Source organism: Notolepis coatsorum, assembly GCF_963971535.1.
Source record: "Notolepis coatsorum genome assembly, chromosome: 13".
NCBI lineage: Eukaryota > Metazoa > Chordata > Actinopteri > Aulopiformes > Paralepididae > Notolepis > Notolepis coatsorum.
Genome location: NC_140177.1, coordinates 93,025,489 through 93,039,374, shown reverse-complemented (window position 1 = coordinate 93,039,374; position 13,886 = coordinate 93,025,489). Strand labels below are relative to the sequence as shown.

The window sequence follows — 13,886 nt, the reverse complement described above, 5'->3', positions numbered from 1 at the left end:
ATGGAGCCTGCAGCTGTAGCCGCTGACGGGCACGCGGGAGTCCAACTGAAGGATGATCTCTCGGAGAAGTGTCAAAAATTATTTTTGAATTTCCTGGAAGAGTAAGTGTTAATCCATCTCTCTTGGTTGAAAATAAGTATTGTTAGATCATTAGAAATAAATCACATGGCGCGGCAAGCTCGTGACTAGCCCCTTTCGTGACTGATGCACGAAGTGAATCCACAGTCACTTGCTCCTCAATAGGAAACCAACGTATGTTGACCATGAAGGACTGGTTCTAACCGAACCGTTCGTTATACAACTATCACAGAGAAATTGCAACGGTACTCACAGTTGCACGAGGGTTTCGCACAAAAATATGGGATTGTTTGAAAGCTCGGCGTTGCTAATACACTTTTTAAATATATTTTATAAACTGCTCAACACTGCATTATTTCCGGCGTTGGGTGCATGATGCGCATGCGCTGTGATCACACAGGCAGCCAACGTCGGAAACAATGCCGTTTTGAGCAGTGTTGACCAGTTTATAAAATATATTTAAAATGTTTATTAGCAACGCCGAGCTTTCAAACCATCCCGTATTTCTGTCCGAAACCCTCGTGCAACTGTGAGTACCTTTGACATGTCTCTGTGATACTTGTATAACGAACGGTTAGGGCAGAACCAGTCCTTCATGGTCAACATACGTTGGTTTCCTATTGAGGAGCAAGTGACTGTGGATTCACTCCGTGCATCACAGTCACGAAAGGGGCTGCTAGCTCGTGACCAGACTTGAAAGATTAAATTAGAACAGTAAACCAAAGGTGAGCTTTTTAAGCCATAATATTAGATACACATTTGACATTTCCCCGATTTAGAGCTAGCTGGGCCATTGCATTTACGATTTCGCACATTCTACGCACGGAGAGACCGATTGTTTGTGTTGGCGTGCAGGTTCCAGAGCACGACTGGTGAGCTGCTGTATCTCCAGGATGCCGAGGAGCTGATACGACCCGAGAGGAACACGTTGACCGTGAGCTTCACCAACATAGAGCATTTCAACCAGCAACTAGCCACCACCATCCAAGAGGAATACTACAGGTAATGGAATGAATTTAGCTAGAAGCGAACGATCACAATCCAAAAGAACCAGTAGCCTATTTCACATGTCTGAATCCTTGAGGTTCAATTAATGTAAACAAACCCGAGGCTTTTGCTACATATTGCAATCCAGCTACAATCGAGTTACAACATTTCTGTCAAGTCATGCATCTAGGCTACAACCAAAATGAGGCGCTGAGGTAAGCTCTGCTTAAGCTTGAAAAACCTAAAGCACTGTGGAACTGTGGCCTTTAAAAAGAAAGTAGGCTATTTGGTTTCTGATTGATATATTGACATATCTATTTAACTGGAATGTTGCCTATGATGTGTATATCCAATAGAATAGCCATATATATTGATGTACGTTACACCCTTAGTCCTCGGAGCCAGTTGAAGCTTGTCCACTTGCTTACTCTTCTTTTTGAAAGACAAGATGGCTTTACCAGTCTGTAGTACGTAGGCTAGTCCAGTATGTCCTGCCTGTCCCTTTGTGTTTCTAACCTAACTGATTGTCTGTCTGTCTCTCTAGAGTCTATCCCTACCTTTGCCGGGCAGTCCGTCACTTTGCCAGAGACCATGGCACAATCCCTCCAACCAAAGAGTTCTACGTGGCCTTCTCAGAATTCTCTAGCAGACAAAAGTAACCCCCCCCCCCCCCCATTTCATTCCTTTTTATTACATTTTATTAAGCGCTCACAATTTATCTTCTTTCACTAACTACTGATTTATGCTTCAAATTGCAATTCCGGTTTACCCACCCTTTTATTTGTGAATTAGAGTAAGTAAGGATAATTTATTTTGTATTTTATTTAACCTTTATTTAACCAGGCATGTAAATTAAGAACAAATTATTTACAATGACGGATACGTAAGGATTACAGTAAGTAGTGTCAAATGTAAGATGCATGAAAATAGGATATTTTGTGAGAGAATAAAACTAAATGAAGTATATAGTATATTGGTGATGATTGACCTTACTGTGATCATTTTGACAAGAATTCATAATTAACCAACTTTTAAATGTTACCACTGGGATAATAATGCAGGCCTCACGGGTCCCCAGGACGTCAGAGCGGTCCACCACCCAGTTGACTTCATTGTCTGTATTAGTAGCAAAGTATTTCACAACACATTGTTGGATAAATAGCATAATATCTTATCTCTGTTGTAATATAACTTAAAACCATTCCAATTCCAACCTGTTTATTATAGCTTTCCAAGTATGGGTGAAAACCAGAATAGCGCACATCATGTAACCACACTCTTTGCTCTATAGGATCAGAGAGCTGTCCACAGCTCGGGTCGGCACCCTGCTCCGTATCAGTGGCCAGGTGGTCCGGACCCACCCGGTCCACCCAGAGCTGGTCAGCGGGACCTTCCTGTGTCTGGACTGTCAGTCTGTCATCAAGGATGTTGTGCAGCAGTTTAAATACACCCTGCCCAACATCTGTAAAAACCCTGTCTGTGCCAACCGCGTGAGGTTCATGTTGGACCCCAACAAGTCCCGCTTTGTCGACTTTCAGAAGGTCAGAGGAGTGAGTGAGTGTGTGTGTGTGTGTGTGTGGTCTATGAGGATGATGATGATGAAGACTTTATTCCAGATTCAAGGTCCATATTACACATAAACAATACAAGGACAACAACGTAGATTGAATTACATAAAGACATAGATTCCAATGTTTCCACAAACCAGAGGAGTACCTTGTATCGCTTTGTTTGACATCAGTAATGGCACCCATTATCCATAATTTATTTTACACTTAACCCTTTGTCGTGTGGCAGTGAAAGGGTTAACACTTTCTGAGCCAAAGACGTGTTTGGCGGACTACGGTTGAGTGTCAAAAACGTAAAAAGTCTTTTTTGGATCCTTTGATCCCCGCTCTACAGACTTGCCCAGAGCGATCTGCATAATTTTCGACCATCCCCACACATTAGAACTGCAATGCCGATTGACTATCACCAGGTGGTGGTATCGTCCGTGTCTGAACTGCGATGGCTTGGGTTGAATCACACTAACTTTAATTTCTGCTTGGCCAGTGCAGTGGCCACTCCTCCTGCTGGGACATAGATTGATTGATTGATTGAAAACTTTATTAACAGATTGCAGAATGGATACAGTACAGCTCAATACACACAATTGTTAAGGGGATGCAGACCAGAGAGAGACTTTCGTCTTGTTTACACCAGGGTCCCCCATTTTCAATTCATCAGGACATATATGACATACATGACATACAGATAGTCAGTACTGCTACATCTATACATTTATGACATACCAGATTTGCAAATACAGTACTGTTTGTGATACAGAAGGAGTCAAGAAAAGGGAGTATATACATTTGACGTAGAAACTGTACATTGGAGGAGGTTGGGTGGGGGGGGTTGGGTACACTGGGATATGGACAACCATACTGGGTAATTTACATTGGAGGTGGTTGGGGGGGGGGGGGGGGCACACTGTATAAACAAGCAAAACTGTACATTGAGGGGGGGGAGACTCTGTACAAACAAACAAAATTGTACATTGGACTATTGACAAAACCATACTAGGTAAATGACTGTACATTGGAGTTAGGATATTTACAGGGGCCAGTGTTGAATTGCAGTCTCCCGTAGGTGTCTCTTGAGAGAGGTTTTGAAAGTGGGTAGTGATCCACATTCCTTTACAGCTTTGGGTAGGGCGTTCCACATTGATGTGGCATAATTGCGAAACGTGTTTAGTCCCTTATTTGAGCCGAATCTGGGTTTAACATGATTTGTGGAGCTCCCTCTGGTGTTGTGATCGTGGTATTCACTGACCTTTGGGAAGTATTTTGCCATGTACATGGGTACCTTGGTCGTGTAGTGTATCTTGTAGACCAGGCCCATTGCAAGTTGCTGTACTCTGTCATCTACTCTAAGCCATCCTAGGTTGTCAAAGTGGGCAGGGGTGAGGTGGGTTCTAGGAGTAAGGTCAAGCAGTAGTCTGACCAGTTTGTTTTGAGATGTTTGTAATTTTGTTTTTAGCGCCTTTGAGGTGCTTTGGTACCATGAGGTGCAAGCATAGTCGTAGTACCCCTGAATGAGTGCTCCTGCCAGAGTCTTCAGGGTATTCTTGTTTACCAGAGAGGAGATCCGGTACAAGAATCGAGTTCGTTGGTTGACTTTTTTTATTACATTGGATGCCATTTTGTCACAGGAGAGATTAGCCTCTAGGATGGAACCCAGGTAGGTAATTTCATCTTTCCTTGTGACAATATTGTCACCCACTGTAACTGAGAAGCCGTCGGTCTTGCTGAGTTTGTTATTTGAACCGAAGAGAATGGACTCTGTTTTGCCCATGTGTAATGATAGTTTGTTATCAGCGAGCCATATGCAGATTCTGCCTAGTTCCGAGCTGAGGGTTTTTTCAACCTGTAACTTGTTCTTGTCAGAGACCAGCAGGGCTGAGTCGTCCGCAAACAGGAACAAGTTGCAGTCACAAGCTGACGACATGTCATTTGCATAAATTAGGAACAGTAGCGGTCCTAGTATGCTTCCTTGTGGAACACCACAGCTCACTGTGAGAGGAGGGGATAGGGTACCGTTTACCTCCACCATCTGTTCCCTCCCCTCAAGGTAGGATTGCATCCAGCTCACTGATAGACTATCAAAACCAATTGCTTTTAGCTTGTCAATCAGAATGGAGTGATTGACCGTGTCAAAGGCCTTTTGTAGGTCCAGCATGACCATGCCGCAGTATTTGCCTGCGTCCACCTCTTGTTTGATGTGGTCATTCAAATAGAGAAGGCATGTGTCAGTGGAGTGGGATGTTCTGAAGCCAGATTGGAATTTGTAGATTAGATTTTTTTCCGCTAGGTACTTTTCGACCTGTTCGTAGACTATTTTTTCCATGACTTTCGAGATGGAGGTGAGAATAGAAACAGGGCGGTAGTTGCCTGGGTCTAATTTGCTGCCCTTTTTGTGCAGAGGGGTCACCCTCGCAATTTTGAAGTCCTTGGGGACGTGTCCCTGTTTTATGGAGAGGTTTATTATGTGTGTGATGATTGGGGTGATGGCGGCTGCTGAGTCTCTGAGGAATTTGGAGGGGATGTTGTCATGGCCAGTGGCCTTGTTAGGTTGGAGGGCGCTCAGTTTATTGAGTACCTCATCTGTTGTTACCATTTCCAGCTTGAAGTCGTCCTTGCGGACCCCTAGGTTTTTGTAGTAAGCTACTATGTGTTCTACCCCATAAAGCCCTGAGTGGGAGGGTAGTTTGTTTACCAGTGTTGTGGCTATGTTTGTGAAGAAAATGTTTAAGTAATTGGCTACATCCAGCTTGTCTGTGATGAGCGTGTTGTCCGTTTTTATGTTTATGTTTGAGAATCTGGTTTTAAGTTTTTTACTGCATCCTAGTTGATTATTGAGTAATTTCCAAAGTTCACGTGGTTTGTTTTTGTTTTCCTCAGTTTTGTCATTGATGAAATTCTTTTTTGCAGTTTTGATCATGGAGTTTACGTCGTTTCTTAGTCTGTTTCTTTGATTCACATTGATCGCCTAGAAAATTCCATCGCCTAAGCGTATTTGACCATTGAAACGTGTATAGACGTATACACTGGTAATCGTGACGGCGATGCGATCACTTGGAATTATTCTTCTTGGAATACTTGGCTACGGTAAGGTACATTCTATGTCTATTTTACCGAATCTGAAACGTGTTTTTCTAACGATCACAGTTCTGTGTTTCACCGGACAAAAAACATGCTCTGCAAACACGATCATAGTTTTGAGTTAAAACGACCCCCCACCCCCCCCCCCCTTGATGATTTTGTGATGATACATGTCATATAACTTTTGATTTGGGAGTTTTCAGGGGATCAGCCAGAACCGTTTCGGCTTATTGCACATAATGCATTTTATCTCGCGATCTATGAAACAAGACTTATCTTGGAAATGCGCGATGTGTAGTGTGTAAACTACAGCGTGTGGAAACAAACTATTATTCCCATGCTGGACTACAAGTAATGTTTGTCAAAATGAGCCACACCGTGTCTCTACAGCTATAATACAGAACACACACACAGCTTCGCTATGATGGTAATGATAACCGAATAGCGTGGCAGTCAAAGTGTTAATAGTCTTAATTTAAACATCAAGTTCCTCAGCAGAGCATGGAAGGTGGGGACATTTTTTGTCAAACATATAGCTTGCACTAGTCCATCTTGGGAGTGTTGGGGAAAATGTGTATATGAACTGAACTAGTTTAATATGGGTCAACTAAGCAGTACTGAAAGACGGTCTGGCTGATGTTCTTAAAACAACTTTGCAGATAGACATTTCGGTACATCACGTCGTGTGCTTTTAATCTTGTACATCATATCGTGTGCTTTAATCTGGTACATCATATCTTAATCTTTTCTCTCTTTCACACACATACATATACACACATCTCACTAATCTTTTTCTCTCTTTAATCTTTTCTCTCTTTCACACACATACATATACACACATCTCACTAATCTTTTCTCTCTTTAATCTTTTCTCTCTTTCACACACATACATATACACACATCTCACTAATCTTTTCTCTCTTTAATCTTTTCTCTCTTTCACACACATACATATACACACATCTCACTAATCTTTTCTCTCTTTAATCTTTTCTCTCTTTCACACACATACATATACACACATCTCACTAATCTTTTCTCTCTTTAATCTTTTCTCTCTTTCACACACATACATATACACACATCTCACTCAATCGCATCTCTCTTCGATGTTAAATCTATGTGTCATTTTAATGTACGTCATGTCATATCTGATATAATGTGTCACGTCATCTTATCTGTCATGGGGGGGGCAGGGCTGAGAAGGTATTTATGGGACAAGCAGAGGGATTGAGGAGTTAGAGTGTTTTTCTTCAACTGTGGTGACCGTCTGCTGATCCATAGCTTCTGCTGTTAAAACTTTCTTTCATTAAACAAATTGCCTGTTGAAATTGGAAATATCGTCTCCTGCTGTGTTAAACAACCATCAGCCACAACATTTGGTGACCCTTGACCTGTAGATCGCTCCACCGGGCCTTTCATACGGCCAGTTCCTGGAATCTCCCGTAGACATTCTGGCGGTTGTCGACAAAAAAGGTAAGCGTTGTGCTTTTTATTATAATATCCGTCAGAGATTCTGCGGGAGGAAAAAGTGAGCTGGCTGTGTGACTGGTTTTCGGGGATGGACGACTAGAAAATGAACACGAGTGGTGAGGTGTTGACACTAGGGCGAATCCTCTTTTAACAGGCTATAAATGCGCCACTAATCAATTTTTAATTGCATGTTTTCGACCTCTGGTCAAACTTTTCTCTCTGGTCAAACTTCTCTCTGACCCTTTACAACACTCTCCCCATTCCCCACTTCCTTGTTATAACTGTGGTTGGCTGGTCATGGTTGGTTTTTAGGTTCCGGCCCTCTCATACACACACACACACACATTCCTGTGTACACACATACAATACACACATACAATACACACACACGTCTGTGCAAAGCACACAGACACACACAGACACACACACACTCACCACACACAGACACAGACACACACACCGACACACACACACACACACACACATTCCTGTGTACACACATACAATACACACATACAATACACACACGTCTGTGCAAAGACACACAGACACACACAGACACACACACACTCACCACACACAGACACACACAAACAGACACACACACACACACACCGACACACACACACACACACACACATTCCTGTGTCCCGGTAGACAGCGGGTTGTGAGGCAGGCGGGTGGAGTTAAACCTGCTGATTACAGACATACACACACACTCACCACACACACACACACACACAGACACACACACACACACACACACACCGACACATACACAGCACACACACACAGTCACACACACACACACACAGTCACAAACAGACGCACACACACACACACACACACAGACACACACACACACACCGACATACACACATACACACACACACACATACACACACACACATACACACACACACACACACACACACAGTCACACACACACACACACAGTCACACACAGACACAAACAGACGCACACACACACAGTCACACACAGACACACACACCGCATTGGAAACCAGGTTAACTGTGTCCTGGCTGTAGTAGAACCAGGTTAACTGTGTCCTGGCTGTAGTAGTAGAACCAGGTTAACTGTGTCCTGGCTGTAGTAGCATTGTAGAACCAGGTTAACTGTGTCCTGGCTGTAGCATTGCTGTAGTAGTAGTAGTAGAACCAGGTTAACTGTGTCCTGGCTGTAGTAGTAGAACCAGGTTAACTGTGTCCTGGCTGTAGTAGCATTGTAGAACCAGGTTAACTGTGTCCTGGCTGTAGCATTGCTGTAGTAGAACCAGGTTAACTGTCCTGGCTGTAGTAGTAGAACCAGGTTAACTGTGTCCTGGCTGTAGTAGTAGAACCAGGTTAACTGTGTCCTGGCTGTAGTAGCATTGTAGAACCAGGTTAACTGTGTCCTGGCTGTAGCATTGCTGTAGAGTAGTAGAACCAGGTTAACCGTGTCCTGGCTGTAGTACAACCACACACACACACACACAACACAATAAACACACACACACACTAAACAACGATGCATACAGCAGAAGACATACTGTTAGACCGGAACCCGCTCCTAAAAAATATAATTCTCAAGGTAGGTGTCCGTTGGCAGAGGCGTACAAAGGCCGGGGACACAAAATGGCCTTCCGGAGGTACTTTTGATCTCGACCGATGCGAAGAGATGAATGTAATGATTCGTAACCACAAGCCAGGCGACAACAGCAAAAAGAGGTTGAAAAAGAGGACAGAAGAGTTGGGGGTAATGAAGCTCTACGCCCAGAAGGGGAAAGCATACAGGCAGGAAGCTTTAGCGCTAAATCAGAGAGAGACGGATATAGGGAAACCAACACCCCCACCTTATATCACGCAATTGCCGGTGGGCACTGTGACAATAAGAGGAGAATATGAGGAGACGGAATTAGGGACCCCGGCTAGGTCAGAAACCTCCGCTAGATCAAAGACCTCCCTTAGGCGAGATACCCCCCCCAAACTGACCCCGCAGGATCTCTATCCGAAAGACCTGGCGGCATATGGCGAGACAGTACGTCGGAAGTTGTATAATGCAGAGGAAGAGGAGGTAGAGAACCTGGGCAGGCAGAGGGAGGGAGTCGGGAGGAAGATGGAGGAAGAGCCCCGTCAAAATGTGGCGCAGCAGACATCAGAGAAACACGGAGCGTGTGGCCACACTAAACTGTTGACTGAGGAGGAAGATGAGAATGACACGAAACCAGGACAGGAGAAAGGAAACATTACAGGAACCCTGACTTTCGCCCCTACATTCGTGGGAAGTGTGACAAGCACAGGCCAGTTTCCCCTGCTAATAAAGGGGAACGATATCTTTCACATGCCATGGTCACCTCTAGACATCGATGGTTTAATAGTAAGACTACCGGACCTTTCAGAAGGAGCCTCCAGGTGGATCACGCAGTTTGAGGAAAATACGTCATCTTTTCTGCTAGCAGTGGGTGACGTCAAATCCCTGTTGACGCGTTTGCTAGGAGTTGGTGCCTGCCGGGACATCATGGGTGATACATCGATGCGAGTGGCATGCGACACGCAGGCCCATGATGGAGACATATTCAACGCGCATAGAGCGGCGTTGTGGTACAAACTCAGGAATCAATATCCATCACGTATTAATCCGGCAAAACTGGCAGGCAACCCCATAATGGAGACGGAAGGGCCTGGCGCCTATGTGAACAAAGTACTGAAGGAGTGGAGAGGTGAGCTAGGACACAACCCAGAAATTGACCCGTTGCAGAGAGCGATGTTTAGAGAAAGTGTGATGAGAGGGCTTCCAGAGGTGGTTAAGAATAGACTGGAAGACGTGGTGGGGTTAATGGACATGACTTATCCTTTGTTCTGTGCACATGTAACACATAGTGTGGAGAAGCAAAGAGCTCAGGAGCAGAAAGTCAGGGATCAGGATAGAAATGACGCAAGGAAGTTAACTCAGCAACAACTGCAGCCCCAAAGGAGGCTGCAGGCAGTAATGGTGTCATCTGCTACCTCTCCACCCATGCAGGACCAGGGACCCCCGCCTGCACCTCGGGTAGTGAGAAGCTATGGCTATAGTTCACAGAACCAGGCGTCCAGGCGGCAGGCAGGGAATGGGCAATCAGGCCCACGGTTTACACAGGGAACAGGGAACGAACAACAGTTTCCCCGTTTCCACTGTTGGAACTGCGGCATGCAGGGACACAGGGAAATGAGATGTGGGCAACCATACCGTCCCGGCTCGGAGTATGGAAGACCCGTGCGCCAGGGGGAGTCACAAGGGCCCCACAACCAGGGGGAGACAGGAGGGCCCCGAAACCAGGGGGGTAATCACTAGGGGTGCCCAGAGAATGCGACGGGGGGAAATCAAATGATTGTGGTTTCCAAGGGAGCTGAGCAAGAACCTATTCTGCAGGTCCTAGTGGAGGGCAAATTAACAGAGATGATGGCAGACACTGGAGCAGGTTTTTCCTGCATAAAGCAAAAATACGCCGCTCACTTAACCCAGTCTGGACAGTATGTTCGGACGGTCGGATTCTCGGGAAAAACACAATTAATACCCACATCAGATCCAATCTCTGACGTATAACAACAAGACCATAACAATACCTGTATTAATTTCGGACAGCACCCAGCGCAATCTCTTGGGACGAGATGCAATGTGTAAACTAGGCTGTAAAATCCTATGTACGCCTGAGGGGATTCAAATTGAACAAGACGTGTACCAAATGATGTTACAAGGGACAGGGGAGAAAGAGGCCACTGTGTTCTGGCTGGGCAACATAGATGCAGAGCTGCAAAGGGTCTGTGACCCCTGGGAGCCATTTCTGAAAACCCAACTGCCTCAGTCTAGACAAACAAACATGGAGGCACATTGCACACTACAGTATTTGACGAATAGTGACCTAGTTAGGAACAAGGCATGGTTGCAGGGACAGCCCGAGCAGGTGCAGATTAACTCATCTACGATAATTGTAGGGAGACAGGGCGCGGCGTTGAGGGTTAACACGAGTAAGTATCTACGGGAACAACATAGACTAAGAGACGCCGCCCCACACATCACTCTGAGAATAAATCCTGGTTACGAATCCGAACATCTAGGTTCAATGATACAGGAATCCGAGACTCAAAGGTGGGTCTCCGCTAATTTGGAACAGCGCAGATGGGAGTTTCATAAAAATAATGATTTCCTTTTCAGTTTTGGCAAAACCGCAAGTAATCAGATTACCAGGAGACCCTTGCGTTATTCCAGAGGCGGATGCTTTGCTGGAACAGGACATGTTGGCCCGCACCCCAGAACGGTTGTGGTCAAAACACGACACAGATGTGGGTCTAATATTGTCGGCACAGCCAGTGAAGGTCAGGTTAAAGAAGGGTTCTAGACCACCCTTTATCAGACGGTATACAATGAAGCCTGAGCCTGAGGAAGCATTGAGAAGAAGTGTTCTGGGGATCGGTTCTGGGGACTGAAGGGACAAAGGGGGGGGCTAACGCAGTGGGCAAGATGGGCACCTCCCGTCGAAGATGGGGGGACACGTGGTGAGGTCGGGACCAGCGCCTCCCGTCCAGGCATGGGGACATGCTTCTACGGGGACTGGAGGTGTGGCGTGGTGGTTGCTGTATTGGCAAAATGTGACTTTTGGCAATACGGTGAGGAGACTATGGCGTGGGCATGGAAGGGGGGCTGAGCGATGGACACTAGGACTCAATGTTATGGAAGAGACAATGTCATTTTTTTGGGGGAGGGATGTTCTATGTTTAGTTCTGACGGTCAACTTCTCCTTTCCCTGATGAGAGTCGCGGTTTCCGGCCGGAACTGTGGCTCATTTGGTAAGCGGTGGAGGTTGGGGGGATTTGTCTGTCAGGTTAGGATTATAAATTGGGGTATTTTTTTGATGTTTTGTTATTACTCTTGTTTTGAGCGGTTTTGTGTTTATTGTGAGAACGGTAATCAGCCTTTGTTGGTCCGTTAGGGGTCCAGGGAATGAAGTAAGCGTTCTTGTTTATTTAGACATTTAAAATGTATTAGGTTTCTTGTTTAGATTAGGCATTTAAACTTTTATTATGTAAATATGGTTTCTCGTTTAGTTAGACGTTCACATTTTCTTGGTTATATGATTTGGGTGGGACTAGGGATAGCCCCAAATGGGGGAATGTTGGGGAAAATGTGTATATGAACTGAACTAGTTTAATATGGGTCAACTAAGCAGTACTGAAAGACGGTCTGGCTGATGTTCTTAAAACAACTTTGCAGATAGACATTTCGGTACATCACGTCGTGTGCTTTTAATCTTGTACATCATATCGTGTGCTTTAATCTGGTACATCATATCTTAATCTTTTCTCTCTTTCACACACATACATATACACACATCTCACTAATCTTTTTCTCTTAATCTTTTCTCTCTTTCACACACATACATATACACACATCTCACTAATCTTTTCTCTCTTTAATCTTTTCTCTCTTTCACACACATACATATACACACATCTCACTAATCTTTTCTCTTTAATCTTTTCTCTCTTTCACACACATACATATACACACATCTCACTAATCTTTTCTCTCTTTAATCTTTTCTCTCTTTCACACACATACATATACACACATCTCACTAATCTTTTCTCTCTTTAATCTTTTCTCTCTTTCACACACATACATATACACACATCTCACTCAATCGCATCTCTCTTCGATGTTAAATCTATGTGTCATTTTAATGTACGTCATGTCATATCTGATATAATGTGTCACGTCATCTTATCTGTCATGGGGGGGGGCAGGGCTGAGAAGGTATTTATGGGACAAGCAGAGGGATTGAGGAGTTAGATGTTTTTCTTCAACTGTGGTGACCGTCTGCTGATCCATAGCTTCTGCTGTTAAAACTTTCTTTCATTAAACAAATTGCCTGTTGAAATTGGAAATATCGTCTCCTGCTGTGTTAAACAACCATCAGCCACAACAGGAGCTTAACACATTCACTGATTAATACGTTTCTGAGGCCAGACCGTTGAGTGCCAATCACGTGTTAACACGTTTCTGGATCGTTTTAAATTTTTCCGATTTTAATACCCTATTCAATGTCGGGGAGCTGTGTGTTGCCTGAAAAATGCATACTGGGAATCCGAAGGTGCAGTACCAGCCGCATCCTACCAGGCGGCGGTATTGAGCACCATTTGAAATGTTGTGTCTTGTGCTGTGCGTCGATTATGTTTCAATCTGACTGAGCGTCCCGCTCCAGCCATATTGGGATATTCATCTTTCGGGCACATTGCGCACGCACTGAAAAAGTGTACATGCACCTGCATTCGCCTGTGGCCACGCCTGCTCCTGTGTTTCCTTAAAACACAGGGTGTGGCCACTCCTATGCCCTTCTCGTCTTTGTCACGCGTGATCCTTGCTATATGCACCATCAATCAGTGAAAGTAATATGAAGAGAAAAGAGAAATTAAAGAACGTCTGACTACCGCCGGAATTTCCCCAGCCCCCGGGTTTTCTCCAGCGCGTCCAGATGGGATATCGGCCAGGCGGCGTGTAGAGCCATATGAAATCCACGTTCACGGAATCGCGGCCGCAATCACGGAATTTACCAATAAAAATGGAATCGACTGCAAAACCTCGGGGCTACCAGTCAACTACGTGTCTGTTACGGTGGCCCCGACACAGGTGAGGTGCTGTCCGAGCAACGTCTGTCATATTGATTGTGC

At 44.8% G+C, this 13,886-nt stretch overlaps 1 protein-coding gene across 1 annotated transcript in view; it reads left to right on the top strand.

Annotated features, from left to right (window-relative positions):
• The window catches only part of mcm6l (MCM6 minichromosome maintenance deficient 6, like), a gene marked incomplete at both ends in the record, with an annotated part of 35,141 nt that continues 21,255 nt past the window's right edge, over positions 1-13,886 (top strand). The window contains 4 exons of the mRNA XM_084327109.1: positions 1-101; positions 934-1,080; positions 1,610-1,720; positions 2,357-2,606. Of these exons, the coding sequence (XP_084183235.1) occupies positions 1-101; positions 934-1,080; positions 1,610-1,720; positions 2,357-2,606 (609 nt within the window). The remainder of the gene's footprint in view (positions 102-933; positions 1,081-1,609; positions 1,721-2,356; positions 2,607-13,886) is intronic.